Raw genomic sequence first — 15,744 nt, 5'->3', positions numbered from 1 at the left:
ATAATTAGGGAGAAACGACAACGTCGCCGCGTCTACCCCCAATGACGTCATCCGGGCGTCGCGTGTCCGACTTCAATTTCGGAATGGACGGCCGTCGAGACGCCAGTAACGCGGCCGACGCCGACGCCACAGCACCGTTTCGCACGACGACGCACCAACACACCGGTCTCGCCGGCGAAGTCTCAGCAACCCCTGAAGAAGGACAAGAGACGATCGTTGAGCCGTCGACGACCAGTGATGACCGTTCGCCAAACAGTAGAATGAGACGACGGGTCGCGTGTAAGGCCGCCTACGATCGAAACGTTACTATCGGTAGCGACAGATAACGAAACGTGAGCTAAGAAGGCCGATTTTCGATTCTTCGAGGTACCCCGCCGTTGGAGAATGTTTCCTCCGACCAAAGAGGGCCTGCTGGGCATGGAACTGGAACGGAATATCAGGTCGATAGCGAGCAGTAAGTAGAGACCCGTCGCGAGTCCGGCTGTTTCGCGTGTTTTATTTTTATTTTATTTTTCGGCTCGATATTTGCAACACCTTATGATTAATAACGACACGTACGAAATTTGTAACGCGCCGTTAACACGCTCTGGCATTTTCAACTAGCCGCTAACTGGATCAAATAAGTTCCAAGTTCGAATTACCGCTGTAAACTTGTAGATTTTAGTATTAGTCATCCTTCACTTTTTCCGCTTACATTTATACAGTTGTAAATACTCAATTAATACAAGAATATATAATAATTTGTATTGATCCATATATTTCTTCTTGTATGTCCACCCTGTATATAAGACATATAAATTATTAAGTATTGTCTATGAACAGTCACTACTTTTTTCCATCTTTCTGGAAATTTAGAGACTCCATTTTTTGGTAACTTCATAAGAAGTGAGGCGCTGCTCAGAAAGGTCACGACTCATATATCGGAACAAGTAGTAATCAAAAGGAGCAAGGCCTGGAGAATACAGCGGGTGGGATAGCAGTTCTCATTTTAATGTTTCCAAGTATGTTATCGCCAGTTTTGCAACGTGTGGTCAAGCGTTACTATGCTGAAGAATAATATTATTATATATTTGTTCGTATTCTGGCCGGTTTTCACGCATTGTTCGTCTCAAACGCATATATTGTAGTCGATAGCGTCGAGCATTAATGGTTTTATTAGGTGTTAGTAGCTCATAATATACTACCCAAGCTGATCTCGCGAAATAAAACAGGTCAATTGAAAAGTCCCCGGCCTACCATAGTAAAACACTTTTTTTGGCAAATGGAGCCATGTTTCATCCATTGTCACATATCGACGCAAAAACTCGAGTTTATTACGCTTGATCATCTTCAAACACTGCTCTGAATCATCAACTCGTCGTTGTTTTTGGTCAAAAGTGAGCAGGGGCGGCACCCACTTTTCACAGACCTTTCTCATACCCAAATATTCGTGAATGATATGATGTATACGTTCAGTAGATATCTTTAGAGTGTCAAAATAATTTTGTGGATTTTGTTAATGTTTTCGTCAATAACAACCTCTTTGGGCCTCCACTGCGTTCACCGTCTTCGGTGCTCATTTCACCACGTCTAAACTTAGCATACTAATCCTTGATGGTTGATTTTCCTGGGGCAGTGTCCGAAAAGTGGCATCAAGCCAAGTTTTTGCTTCAACTGTATTTTTTCCCCTCAAAAAGCAATAATTTATCAACACGCGAAATTCCTTTTTATCCATTTTTTTACAATAACAAAAGTTGCTTCACTCAAAATACTATAATTCACAAACTAATGATCCGACAGCTGTCAAATTTATGCACGCATCTTTTGACGGTTAGGGCTAACTAAAAAACATATGGATTTAATTTTAGTAGCGCCATCTATGTGTCAGGCCGGATACTTTTCAATTGACCTTTTTTCTGTTGATGTTGATCCATTACCAGAGAGTCTCCATAATATTTTTCGCTTTAGATTGCAATCACTTCTATGAGCTATGAGCTTCATGAAATGACACATGCTGAAAAGTGAAGCTTGTCAGCGAGGCTTTAACATAAAGTTGGTTACAAATGTACCCAGTACGATTTAATACAGAAAAAAGCAATCTTTTGTAAATCTAATACGATCTCATAAAAAGCATTATTATTAAGGGTAAATTGATATGGCTCGGTGAATGGAGGTAAAATGAAATGAACCAGTGGTGTTTACATTATGTGACCGTTATTTATTAAAGTAATATAAAAATGTGGAAAATGCAAAATAAATAAAACGGATGGCAGCGGTGTTACCTGGTGACGAGGCTTGGGCAGTCGATGGTGGCACGTCTGAACCAAATGATGGTCAATTACTGAATCCCGGAAGTACCCTTCAATAACATCCCAGATAAACGACTCGGGGTTGCCAGCTATTCGTTATCGTATTCTAGATGGCGCTGCTGTCACCCCGCCCGTGTTCTGGGATTATATCTCTGGGTATTTTGTAGACCGTTATTCCACGTCGTAAAATTCGACATGCCTCAAGGTCGCTACAATTATAATTTCGTATAGACATAGATGGAGATAGCTTTTTAATTTTCTCGTAAATAATAATAATTGTATGAATCTCTTGAAATCTTTGTAATGGCTGAATTCCTGTTTTCCAGAAAAATATTTCTAAATTTGGATATATAACGACAATAAATCATTGTTAACAGATCTAATTCATTAATTAGATAAACTGACAATGGAAAAGAATTGTTTTTGAAAACAAATTCAGTTTACAGTTCATCAACATCGAAGACCTCTAACTACAATACCAAGACTTCTGGGAAAGAAAACTAATTAATAATTACTGCGAGACCGCAAACTAAGAACCATTCATTTCGAAGAACAGCTTGTTTTAAAACTGCAATAAAACAGGTCAATTGAAATTATATTTGGTGAAAATAGGTGTTGTTAGATGGCCAGTTTAAATGATGTAAATAAAATGTGTCAGACATCCAACTAACTGGAGATTCAATGCTAATATTCTGTCGATAGCAGTATTATATTTTGGGATGGCTTGATATGTTATCTTAAAGAGCATTATGGTAGCCTATGTTGTAAATAACTAGCCCTTGATTTAGACATTTTAACAATAATACCAAATATACAGCCAAAATGGTAGGTGCTTGCATGTATTTTCATAATATTTACTTTACCGAACTGTTTTTTTTTTAATTTTCTACACAAAACAACAATTTGCATTTAGTATTATTGATCTATTCGATAAAAACAAACGCTAACCGTGAAACACCAAAATTACATTTCCGATACTCATTATTTTTTGCTTGATTTAAAAAGATCTGCTGCCGAAGCCCATCAAACACTTTTATAAGGTTATGGTAATGTTGGTCCCTCATTTCCAATCGGTTCAAATCGGTTTACGTTGGTCAAAAGCGTGATGTGTGCGGCCAGACGGGTGGGATGATGGACAGATGAATGGTGAGCGCGAAAGCCGAATTGTTCATCAGGAATGATGTTTTCCTTTGTGAAAGAGTTGAGAGCGTAGAGTATTACCCTCCTGGCAAACTTCGAACTGGCACTGAGAAGGCTGATGGACCTGTAGTCAGATGTAGATGATTTTGCTCCTTTCTTGGGACTAACCGCCATATGTGCGTGTTTCCAAGACGCCGGAAAATGATGCAGCCTCATGATGGAGTTAATTATGTTTGCCAGTTCCGCGAGCTGCTTATATGGGAGCTTAATTTATTTTTATATTTCTGTTCATAATTTTAATGTGACTGGCGCCTTCCTCTCTTATACATCTCGTTTAAGGTGTAATTTTGCTGAAGTGTTTAAAACTATTTGCGAAAAGTTTATATTTCATACTTATGTACAAAATACGATGTATGAGTGTTGGATTCGATGTCTATAAAGTGGTTTGATATAACTAGCAACAGATGTATTAGTCAATAGAAAATGTCAGCGTTATAAATTTAGAAGCTTAAATAAAAGGATATTATAACAAGTGATCGCTATTAAACTTACCACAAACTATGTGCTTGAGAGGAACATTTCAAAAGAAATAGTCGTTATACAAGCAGAAACCCGAAAAGTCATTTCGCAATATGGAAACGCTTAAATATGAAGTCCTACCGGAAGCTCGGATCGATGCCATATGCCGCATAGCTGAGTAGAACTTTTTATGAAGACACCTGAAATATTGCCAAAAATATAGGAAAAGGTAGCTGCTAGCTGGTTTAATAATTTACAAATTTTATACATCATTTATTTTTTATTATTTATTATCACAATAAAACAAAAAAATATTATGTGAATATATAATAAAATTCTAAGTCAAAATTAATTCACGGCCCTTTATATAAATGGTTAGGGAAAATGTAATTTCGGATTTTTCTAGTAAACGATTTTAAATACATAACCTCTTACATATCTAACTAAGTAATAAGTCATTCCTTTGATAATCAAATATTGTCGTGAATAGTGTGGTGTTTATGAGGATGAGTGCACAGATAAACTCCAGTATCGAGGAACTAAATAGCGATCACAAAACAGTTCCAAACCATTTATGTTATATAAGACTGGATAGCAAAAGATGCGCCACACTTGAGTTTCAAAACAATTAACAACTGTGTGTGAAAAAACAAAGCGCGGTCGTAACCCGGAGAAGGTTCACAACCAGTTCCAAAGCCCACCTTGATACCAAGAAAGTTGATGCTAAAAGTTTTGTGGGTTCTCAGAAGATCATAATTGATCAATAGGAATATCATTGTCTTCCGACCAAAGAAACCGGAAATTCGTATTCTTCCAACCTGTTATACTTCTTGAATATCTAAATGTAATATAACAACAAGAAAATAACTTGACGGGATGGAATATCTTCATCGATACATTGTCTCAAACTTCTTGTCATTAGTTTATGAACATGTTCCATGTTCTCATCTGTAACAGTTCTTTTTAAATAATTCTTTGCTATCCTGACATTAATCAAATATTAATCGCTAGTTTTCCAAAACTTCAAAATGTACTAGTGTAGTGAATATATTAACATTTTCATGATATTTATATCTGATATCTTATATATATTATTACTCAATTTAGTTATAGTTTAACGAAATATATTTATTAAAGATGTATAATTTGTAACTTATTAATGAAATAGATTACATTTATACAATATCTGGCTTATATATCAGAAAAAGTACCAGTAATCAATGTACTTTTATAACAAATTTGTTTGAACAAATTTCCATATTAATTTAGACCAAAAATGTATTTTAAATACAACCGCTATTATCATATTTATTGTTACAATCAAATATATCACTTGCATAAGTCTTTATTGTTTCTTTTTTTTTTTCATTTAAAAAGAACGTATAATAAGTATTACTACTGTTGATTTCCAAATAACTTTAAAACACGGGATATTATTCAAAGGGTTCTTGCAAGTTTCAAAGGTCTACTGTTGTCAAGCAAACCTAGCAATGCAATGTAATCTCACTTAGTATTTTTCGCAAACCATTTAATTTATTCACTGAAAGATGATACCCTTAGGTATTTGTTGTTCTCATGTCTCATTTACTATTAACGGACGTTAACAATGCTTTGAAGAACTTTGACAAGTTTTGATCATATTGATGTTGAATTACATGCAACCCCTTAATTGCAAACTGTAGGTCCACGCTGGCTTAAAAATGTCTTTATATAATAACAATTTGTTGTTAAATTATTATTAGATATGTAGTAATTGACAATATGGCTTATCTAGCTAGGTAACAATTTACCAACTTATACTCCCTCATGTCCTCTTGTCATGTTTTATCAAAGGATTGGGTTAAATCTAGAAATATAACTAAACAAATTACTATGTCTTGTTTAATAACACTCAGATTTTCATTTGTTTGCTTAAGTCATTTGATTTCAAGATAACACTCTAAAGTAAAACTGATAAAATCCTAATAAAACATATTTTATATTTTGTATATTGTCTATATCATCACTATTATGCTATGAAATAACTGAAAATAACCCACCTAACAGTAAAATAATTTCGGGGTCATTATTTTAATGATAATTACGCTTCGATCAAAAAAAACACAAATTCTAATGTGTGGTACGTTGAACAACGTTAGTGATATAGAAACCCATATATCAAAATTATAATGTATAAACCATACCGTATTGTTTGAGTAATGATAAATAAACACAAGATCTGAATAACTAATTACTAATTTTTTGCGCCATATATATTTCAAATATGCAGCTCAAGTATGCCTCATGTTTATTGCTACAGAAAGAAAGTTAATTTGCAGTACTGGTCATAAATGAAGAGAATTAATATAAACAATTTAAATTTGTATTATCAAGTTTACTTGTAAATATTTTTGTCATTTAACTACATATTTAAGACCTTCGTTCTGGTAAAATACTAATTAAGAGTTACGAAATATTCTTCCAATATATTACTATAAAGCAAATAAGTTTTATTTACTTGGAACTGAATTAACTCTATTTTATCCAATAGAACTCTCAAATTGATCTCATATTTCCTTGATAAACTTAACCTGAGTTCTGAATGATTATATTGAATATATTCGATGAATATATTAATACATAACATAAATGTTATTTTGTGTAAGAAAGTCTTTTAATAAGTTTGTAATATGTTAAAATTCAGTAATTATAATAATAAATGTATAAATTGTGAGAGAGGAAAAGACGGAGACAATTACTTAGAGCAGTTAATTTTATATGTAATAATTTTTTCTAACAATGGTACACTAAAGATGTACAATAACCATAAATACTAAATAAAAATTAAACATATACCTAATCATAGAAAAAAACTAGTCCATGACAAAATTAAAAATTATCGCACAATAACCACTAGAGCTATTTTAAGTAAAGTAAATGCTTTATTTATTATTGAAGGGAAATATTTTTAATAAAAATCAAGAGGGTAATCGAAATATTACCTATTATTGCCATAAAAACAGTCAAAAGTATTTTACTATTTATCATTCACTATTTTAATCTTTTTACCCTATTACATTAACAATCTTGAAAAATATATTTCCAAAATGCTTTTATATTAATATACAATATATTGTTATTTACAAGCAAACTATCATAAAAATCATAAAACTATATATATTACATATAAATCTATATAAGCATAAATTGGGTACATTATTGTCAAGGTCGTGGCTATGACGGCACAACTAAAACGTTAAACATCAGTGGAATGAAACTAGTATAACCAAAAATAGTAACTAAAAGTACACGACTGAAACAGTCGATAGTAAATGGTAACAAAATCAGTCGGACCGAAAATAGCAACTGAAACAGTCGATAGTAAAAAGTAGTCAATTACTAAAGAGTCGATATTCGTTTTCAGTCGATAGTTCCCAACGCTAATCAACATAATCGACTTAATTCGAACTAAATCATTGTCTTTTCATTTCTCATGTGAACAACAGACAAATATTGATTCTTTGATTCAGTTCTCCACTTATATTCATACAAAATAAAACTTTGTTTTTTCGGAAATTCGACATCAATATGTCTTGTTTTTATATACAAAAAGAAAAATTTTGTATTACCAAATTTTAACAAATATAACAAAAATTCTTCATAATTGGCCAGTGCTGTATGTTAAAGTTGATGTTTGAGATGAAATTTCATCGCTGAAAAATCTTAAAAAGTACCTACACGAAGAATCACGCATATCAAAAATACTAGTATAAGAACAGCTGCTAAAGTTCTCGAAAAAGGTTGAGAATCGGCAGTTCATTTACCTCGATCTGATAAACCTTGAATGACTTTTAAAAATGAAAATATCGACGAAATAAAAACTTCAAATCCATATGATAGTGCCTTGAATGAGAAAATAACGGTAAATTAGTAAAAAGTACAGAATAACTAAGTTAACAATAAATGGAAAACGTCTAAGAAAGGAAACTGTCAAATAAATAAGACGAAATAGAGTAGATAATAATTAAAAACACTAACCTATTAAAGTAAGGTTATAAAAATCCAACCAGGTAAACAGGTACAGTATATTAATAGATTACAGGATCATAACAAATACTTTTAAAAATGTTTTAAGAAATATAATGAAATAACTAATAAGATTAGATAAAAAAATAAAATGAACTCTCAACTAACAAAACATGAAACAGAAAAAAGAGGAAACAGGTAATACAAAGACAATAAAATATATAAACCCGAAAGATTCACAGAATTATTAAGAAACGAAATGAATGTCATGAAAATATAAATCTAGCTGAAACAGATATAGCAAAGAACGAAAGATATAGAATTAAAATAATAGAAGGTACTATGAGAAGAAAAATGAATAGAAATATCTAAGAACAAGAGAGAATTAACTTTATGCATTACCTAAATTATAATTCAACAATTATAGACAAATAAAGCATAGCGAAAAAAAGAATTACTAGAGCTATATTTATCAGAAGCAGAAAACAAGAAAATCGTACAATAATTGTGGATAATAAATTCATTAATGAAGAAAAAGCGGAAGATTAATAAGTAACGGAATATTAGAAAGCAAAGAAAAAATAGATAAAAGAAGTACTACAATAAAAAACAAAAGTTGATTACAGAAAACACTATATCCAAGAGGAATATATAATGAATATAAAAATAATGGTGGAATAAACTCAACAAATCAATGAATAGTTAATGAACAAAATGCATTAATATGAGCTCAGTTTCGCTTAGAAATATTCGTAAAATTCATTAAAAAAACGGAAAGATATTTTGACTCTATCGAAACCATACAAAATACATAAAGAATTAGGTTTACTATTATTAGGTTTATTACAATCAGGAACACTAAAATGTAGCACATCATTTAAAGACCTGTTTAAAACAATCAAGGCGACAAAGTTTGCTTTGTAAATATGTAAAATCTAACCAAGATTTTTTTGTTGATGTCAACCGTCATATCAAACGTCTCGAAAATTGTAGTGTAGTGACCTTGAGGCATGTCGAATTTTACATAGAGGAATAACGGTCTACAAAATACCCAGAAATATAATCCCAGATGTTGAACGCGGGCGGGGTGCCAGCAGCTCCAACTAGAACCCGATAACAAATAGCTGGCAACCCCAAGACGTTTATCTGGGATATTATTGCAGGGTATTTCAATTGATTCAGTTACCAACCATCGTTTGGTTTAGACGTGCCACCATCGACTGCCCAAGCCAAACCAGGTAACACCGCTGCCATCCGTTTTATTTATTTTGTATTTTCCTCATTTTTATACTACTTTAATAAATGACAGTCACATAATGTAAACACCACTGTTTCATTTCGTTTTACCTCCATTTACCGAGCCATCTAATTTACCCTAAAGTAGTTTCAATAAAACGCGTTTAAAAAAGTTCATTTTTACATGCCGCGTCACATTTACGTCTTCGAAAATAATTAAAATTTATTAAAAAATCCTCTTAAGGACATTTTCTTAAAGGATCGAGCTTTAAAGATAAGAAATCAATTAGTTAATAGATTATATACTATATCAAAACTATGAAGAAACTAGTACATAAAACTATATCATTATTTAGATTTATTCTTTACATCACTCTAAATAAATACCTTTTTCTAACACATCGTTTGTCATGTGATACAGGACTAAACAGAAGTGACAATATTATCGACATAATGTAAACGTTACTTGTTATTTTGCTGTAGCCTTTGATCAGCATATTCTTATCATTGAACTGTCACGCGTTACTTGTAAACAGCCTCGTAATATAAACAAACAAAATAAACTATACCGGGATAAAAAAACCAAGGTTTGCTTTGATGGACCTCTAATGACACATATAATTCGAAAAATATCAAAGAGATTTACTGGGGTTTTTGTCTTTCTATATCGGTTTAATTTGTGAAAGTCAAAGGAATATTGTTTGAGAAATATCTCCATGAATGAGCGTCTGTTAACGAAAGACTGGAATTTTCAGGAAGTTTCATATAGTGATTTCGATGATCTGGCACGTTTACTAGCTGCAGTTTATATAATTATTAATTTGGACTAGGTTGAAACTTGGCTATAGAATGTACTATATATTATATATATAGAATATTAGTATAAAGGGCTTTTCTCTTCAACTTTGTCAATCGAGCCACTCTTGTCGAGCAATTGTAGTACTTTAGGCAGCCGTAGGTTTTGTGTTAACGCAAGTTTTACTGTAGTTTTCTCCAAACCGTTTAATTTTTTCAATGATGATTGATACATTTAGACCTCTGTGAATGTCCTCATTTCAATTTTGAGACACAACATTACTTTTTTTGTTATTCTTTATGAAAATTTATTTCTTATTACTATTCACACAAAAACTAACCGCATTTTTATTGTCAAATAATTTAGCTTTTTATAATGTTGATTTGATTCAATACCTAAAATGTCGGTTGTGATAAAAAAAAACAGCTATAGTCTATCCAAAATTATTTTGTACAAACGTTATCTAAATTTGTGACGTCAAAACGTGCAATGTTGCCGGATCAACTCTGAATTTTAGTTCAGTTTGGCTTTGACATACAACAAAATTCTAATCTATATAACAAAAATATTGTTATCAAATATAATTTATTGCAACATTGTAGTAAATCTAAAACATATATCATCGAACGACTTAAAACTACAATTAACTACACGGTTATTATAGTTTGTAGGTTAGGGTTGTGTTTCATTATATTTACATTAATCTTTTTTTCCATAGCACCTATGAGTTAGAGTTCTAGGCGCGTTTGTACTTGTATTCCCTGGAGATTTAATATACCTATTAATAATTGTATATCCAAGTAATAGATTTTACTTTCATTATAGAACATATTTACGTTTTACGCTTAGTTCTTGCGTCCTCCGATACAGTGTTTAATTGTAAAGTCAATTTGATATCACTGTATTTCTCTCTTGTATTTCACTGTATTTTGTTCTGTTAGTACCTGTATACATACTTCTTGATAAAACTAGATTTAATCAATCGAATTCTTCTGAATACATTTACCATATCTACAAAACAGTTACTATTCTTTCTCTACTGGCACACTTTAACCAAATGCTGATGTATATTCTAAACAATTACACATGTATCTGTGCACAAAAATCTACAATCACTCTACAATAACATCTCCTGCAGTTATCAAATATTAATTATATATTCACCTTTACTAATTTCCATTCTCATCACCCTGTCTTAGAAAATAGCACCATTCAGTCATATCATATTCAAAGAGTTTCATTCAAGTGAATAAGTTAGCTGTTAATTTTCAATCGATCTGACATTTGTTCACAATTCTATGATCTGTCAATTTCTTCTTCAATGTGTCTTATCGAGTTTATCCTAACCGAAAGTGTTATTAACCTTTCCTGTTTCCATCACGAACTACAATATATCTGTAATGAATTATTACTAAATGTTATGACTAATAAAACGTAATCAATTATTTCAACATTAACCTTTTCTCATCAACTTTTGTTTTCATAACACTATTTTTATTATCAACTTGCCATGAGTGACCGTTGGTTATATTGGTCCCATGCTGAAATATCCATGTCTCATCTAAATACATAAATTGAAATAATAGGCAATACTTCGTTTTATTATATACTTACATGTTATTCTTTTAAAAACAATATCCGGAAGTTCCATTTGACCTCTTCGATACTATTCAGACTAACAATTTCCTATGAAATAATTCTATTAAATTATGTTTGCATTAAAAAACTACTCAATGTTTTTATACATTTCATATATTTAATCTCTGATGGAGCTAACAACAAACTGATATTGATTCGTCACCCGCTTCGTATGAGGACGGTTTTTTTTCAGTGAATTCAAGATCATATTTTCAATTTTTTGAGATATTTTAGTGACCGTGTCCATACTAATATTCAGTGCACCTGCAACACGCTAATAAATATTTTCAATAAAAATCTCTCTATAATGAATTTTACTGGCAAGAGGCTTTACTCCATTATCTTGTTCCTGTTCAAAGTGACTGAATAGAGACGCAACCTGTTCTGTCTGGCTTAAAATCTAAAATAAAATAAGAAGGAAAATATTTTCTGATTCTAAAACGAATTTACAAATTGCGGCAAGTAATACATTAAACATCTTGATGACGTATGTATAAAAAACTTTGGATAGACTATAAGTACCCAAATTGAGCACTGGTGGACACCAACGTCAACTACGAAAGGCCAAATGTAAAAATTGAACATTTATTGCTCTATAATCATAAAAATTAAGAGCAACAGTTTAGCGACAATAAGCGACAGTTTAGACTTAGAAACACGCAAGATTTTTCTAAATATCCTTAAAAATTCGTGTTGACATTTGCAGTAGCAGTATATTTAAATTAAAAATAAATTTAAGAGGATCTGGTTATACGATACTCCCGTTAAGCTATTGGAAAGCTTCTCTGCCCTGCAGCAGCTCCAAAACATCTCTTTTTTTTAAAAAATTTTCCAAAACACATTAACGAGCTTCAAAAATAAAAAAACAATCTACCCTTTCTACCTACAAAAGGAGTAAAACCAAATTGACAAACCATCAGTGTCTTTGTATACTATGCTTGATATTATATTATAATCACCTTCGTCATGTTTTAAAAATTATTTTGGTGATGTTCTTCATAATGTAAAATAGACACCTAAATTCGACTAGGTTAGTTGTAGAAATTATATTGATAGTTTAACCAATAGATGCCCCTCTAAATGTGAATATTTTTAAAATGTATTGAAAATCCTTCTTAAAATATCGTTTTAAAAATGTCACATAATGATTTCTGCCCATGGATTATTCAAAATAATAATTATAGAAAATGAGTGCATTTTATTATTTAAAAGGTTAAACTTAGATTAAGGACTTTTTAAATACCCTTCAATAACATCCCAGATAAACGTCTCGGGGTTGCCAGCTATTCGTTATCGGGTTCTAGATGGCGCTGCTGGCACCCCGCTCGTGTTCAACATCTGGGATTATATTTCTGGGTATTTTGTAGACCGTTATTCCACGATGTAAAATTCGACATGTCTCAAGGTCGCTACAAAATGTTAGTTTGCTGACTTCAAATGTGGTCGTAGAGACACCGATGATGCAGAACGCAGTAGACGTCCAAATGAGGTGGTCCAAACACCAGAAATATTTAAGAAAATCGTTTTGAATGATCGAAATATGAAGTAGCATAGTTATCTAACATAGTAATGATATCAAAAAGAACGTGTTGGTTTTATATCGCATGAATATTTGACTATTAGAAAGCTCTGTTCACCGCGTTTGCTTACTGTTGACCAAAAACAAAAACGTGTTGATGATTCTGAACATTTTTTGGCAATGTTTAAACGTAACAAACCGGAATTTTTGCTTCGATATTGTGACAATGGGTGAAACATGGATCCATCACTTCACTCCGGAATCAAAACGATCGTCATCTGAGTGGACAGTAACCGGCGACGGGCCTATTTTGAGGTAAAATATAAATCCTTCTACAAAAGTGGCATTGAAATGTTAGAGCTGCGCTCAAAATTATTCTGTGACTCTTGATGAAATTACGCTATGAATCAATTTTGAACCAAAATTCGTTTTCTTTGTTACGCCCGAGACTTTTCAGACAATGTGTTTTAACGCTCAAAATCGATATAGTATAAAGCGACGGAAAATCACTTTTGTATTTAGATAATTATGTATAACCCAAACCGGAGACACTTCAGTCGATATTCAGTTTCCAGGCTTCCAGCTATCTCCATCGAATTTAGCTTTTATTCACACCAAAAAGACATCTGTATACATGACAATCAGCCAATACATTAGCGCGTACCTAACGCCAAATTACTGGTGTTAAACAAACAAACAGAGTCGACTTGTTTATCTCTGACGAACCCAGCTGGAGAATCATCAAAGCGAGTCGATCATAGAAGGCCTGGGAAAATGGATAAAAATAGCTCCTTTCTATTCGGAAACAATAAGCTTCCTTTTATCTCCCGGTTATGATGTTGTCATGGTTTGATTTATTGGTCGTGTATAATTCACTGATGGCAGATTGTTCTTGTTCATTTTCGCGTTTTATTATGAGAGATATCGAGCAGATTCTGGTGAAACATAACGTTGAAAAACAAATTGTCGTTGGCTGTTTAACATTTCTTTTTAGATTGGCAGTGAAATTTTGCACTGTTTATGTACTCAATCGCTTTGCAACAAAATTCGTCGTGTATTGAACTTACTCGGGTTAATCCTCCGTTAAAAGATTCGCATTCAGGCGCTATTCTTTTAGTGGAATTACAACTATCAAGTAGTTGATCCAAGAATAAAGAATATCTGAAATTTCTAAAACTAAAAGATAAATATTAGAATGCTTATTAATATGAATAAACTTACGCCAACTCACAACATCAAAACAGTCAGTAACAGAGCTGGATACTTTTTCAAAGGAAAATGATGCTGCATTTTTTTACTATCTGTGTATCCAAGTGTACACAACTCCACTTAGGAAGTGATATATCGAGGATACATTATATTTATATTGTACTACCGATTAGTGTTATAGCAATGAACTAATAATTTAGTCACTTAACCGTTAAAACAGCACACTGAAACTGGCGCCCAGAACAACTAAACCAAAAAACTCACCATGGAAACAAAAGTAACCAATCAGATGCCTTTGCGGCTCTTAGCATAGCCATATTTAGATATTGAACGTCACAAAACATTTCCTCAAAATTCCCTATAAAGTTCAATCCCTATTTTCTGATTATATCCATTAAATCGGCAATCGTAAACAATACTGCAACGTAGGTGGACTTAACACATATTCTTAGTTGTCGGTCGCGTCATTCTGGCGTCAAAAGGCTTTTAACGATATAGATAGCATTCCGATTAAAAGAGTGGACAATTTGTTCGTGCAACAAAAACTATTTCTGATAGAAAAAAAGACAATAACAATTCGCATTCTGGGATCAACATTTTTAGTCAGGTAGGTAGTTGGCAGTGAGTTCGTAACGGCCAATTTTCGATAATTATCACGATCTATAATTAGTATTCGAACAATACCCATTACTATGGCACAATTATATTTGGCATGAACGCCCGACCGGCATACGCGAAACATATTGATGTGTACGTTGTGATTTCTATAGATACGCTTTTAACGGCTTCGGATTGGTTGGGCTTTTTATTATTACTTAATATAAGTTAAAATTAAAATTATAATAAAAACCATTAGGCTAGATGAATCTTTCGAAAACCTACTTTATAATAAGCTACGCATTTACTTCAGCCGGAATAAAAGTTATTTATGCAAATTGAGAGAGCATATATATATATATATATATATATATATATATATATATATATATATATATATATATATAATAATAATAATTTTTGGTCTTCATTTCATTTCAACGTCGGTAATTTATTCATAGAAATGGGACCATCTCATTCCTAAATGGAACCCTAAGGATTGAGCCGATTCTCAATTACCGTGGCAACTTTCTGTGGAGAAACCAGCATTATCAGTATTTCGGGCTAATAAACAGGTGTTGTGCCTAATGTAGATTATATATGATTCGGTTACCATACATTATCTAGATGCAGATGCATTGCGAATAATTCGTTACAATTTTTATCATTGCGTTGAACCCATTCACTATGATTTAGTAGGGGCTTGATTCACCAAGTAATTCTATTTATGCACGTTAAAAGGCATCAATTGTATGCCATACTTTTATAGCTTTTTTCCTCTTCTTGCTGAAACCAAA

General features: G+C 32.3%; 2 protein-coding genes across 4 annotated transcripts in view; one reads left to right on the top strand and one right to left on the bottom strand.

Annotated features, from left to right (window-relative positions):
• Positions 1-312: 312 nt before the first annotated feature.
• The window catches only part of LOC143196179 (uncharacterized), a 58,036-nt gene continuing 42,604 nt past the window's right edge, over positions 313-15,744 (top strand). Inside the window, exon 1 of the mRNA XM_076403844.1 lies at positions 313-454. Within this exon, the coding sequence (XP_076259959.1) occupies positions 385-454 (70 nt within the window). The 5' untranslated portion in view covers positions 313-384. The remainder of the gene's footprint in view (positions 455-15,744) is intronic.
• On the bottom strand, positions 11,234-14,579 carry LOC143196189 (uncharacterized). Of its 3 annotated transcripts, none has more exons than XR_013005681.1 (7): positions 14,373-14,579; positions 14,209-14,317; positions 11,941-12,022; positions 11,730-11,886; positions 11,599-11,670; positions 11,443-11,545; positions 11,234-11,368 (listed from the first exon to the last, which is right to left on the bottom strand). XR_013005681.1 is itself a non-coding variant. In XM_076403858.1 (4 exons), exons 1-4 carry the CDS (start codon positions 14,429-14,431, stop codon positions 11,741-11,743), a joined length of 396 nt encoding a protein of 131 aa, XP_076259973.1. In that variant the 5' UTR covers positions 14,432-14,579; the 3' UTR covers positions 11,607-11,740. The 3 variants fall into 3 exon arrangements, 1 of the variants encoding a protein (XP_076259973.1); XR_013005680.1 differs by having other exon boundaries at positions 11,245-11,379; XM_076403858.1 differs by lacking the exons at positions 11,234-11,368; positions 11,443-11,545 and having other exon boundaries at positions 11,607-11,886.

The sequence above is a fragment of the Rhynchophorus ferrugineus genome, unplaced genomic scaffold (genome assembly GCF_030347505.1).
Source record: "Rhynchophorus ferrugineus isolate W39M unplaced genomic scaffold, kcgeb_rfMv2 rfM4, whole genome shotgun sequence".
NCBI lineage: Eukaryota > Metazoa > Arthropoda > Insecta > Coleoptera > Curculionidae > Rhynchophorus > Rhynchophorus ferrugineus.
Note: the sequence above shows the minus strand (reverse complement) of the source record. Positions and strands in the feature narration are given on the sequence as shown.

Coding starts and splice junctions, on each gene's coding strand:
- LOC143196189 (XM_076403858.1), bottom strand. CDS start 14,431: ATGCAGCATCATTTTCCTTTGAAAAAGTATCCAGCTCTGTTACTGACT. Junction 14,318..14,372: donor TTACTGACTGTTTTGATGTT/GTGAGTTGGCGT, acceptor TTTATCTTTTAG/TTTTAGAAATTTCAGATATT. Junction 11,887..11,940: donor TGGAGTAAAGCCTCTTGCCA/GTAAAATTCATT, acceptor AGCGTGTTGCAG/GTGCACTGAATATTAGTATG.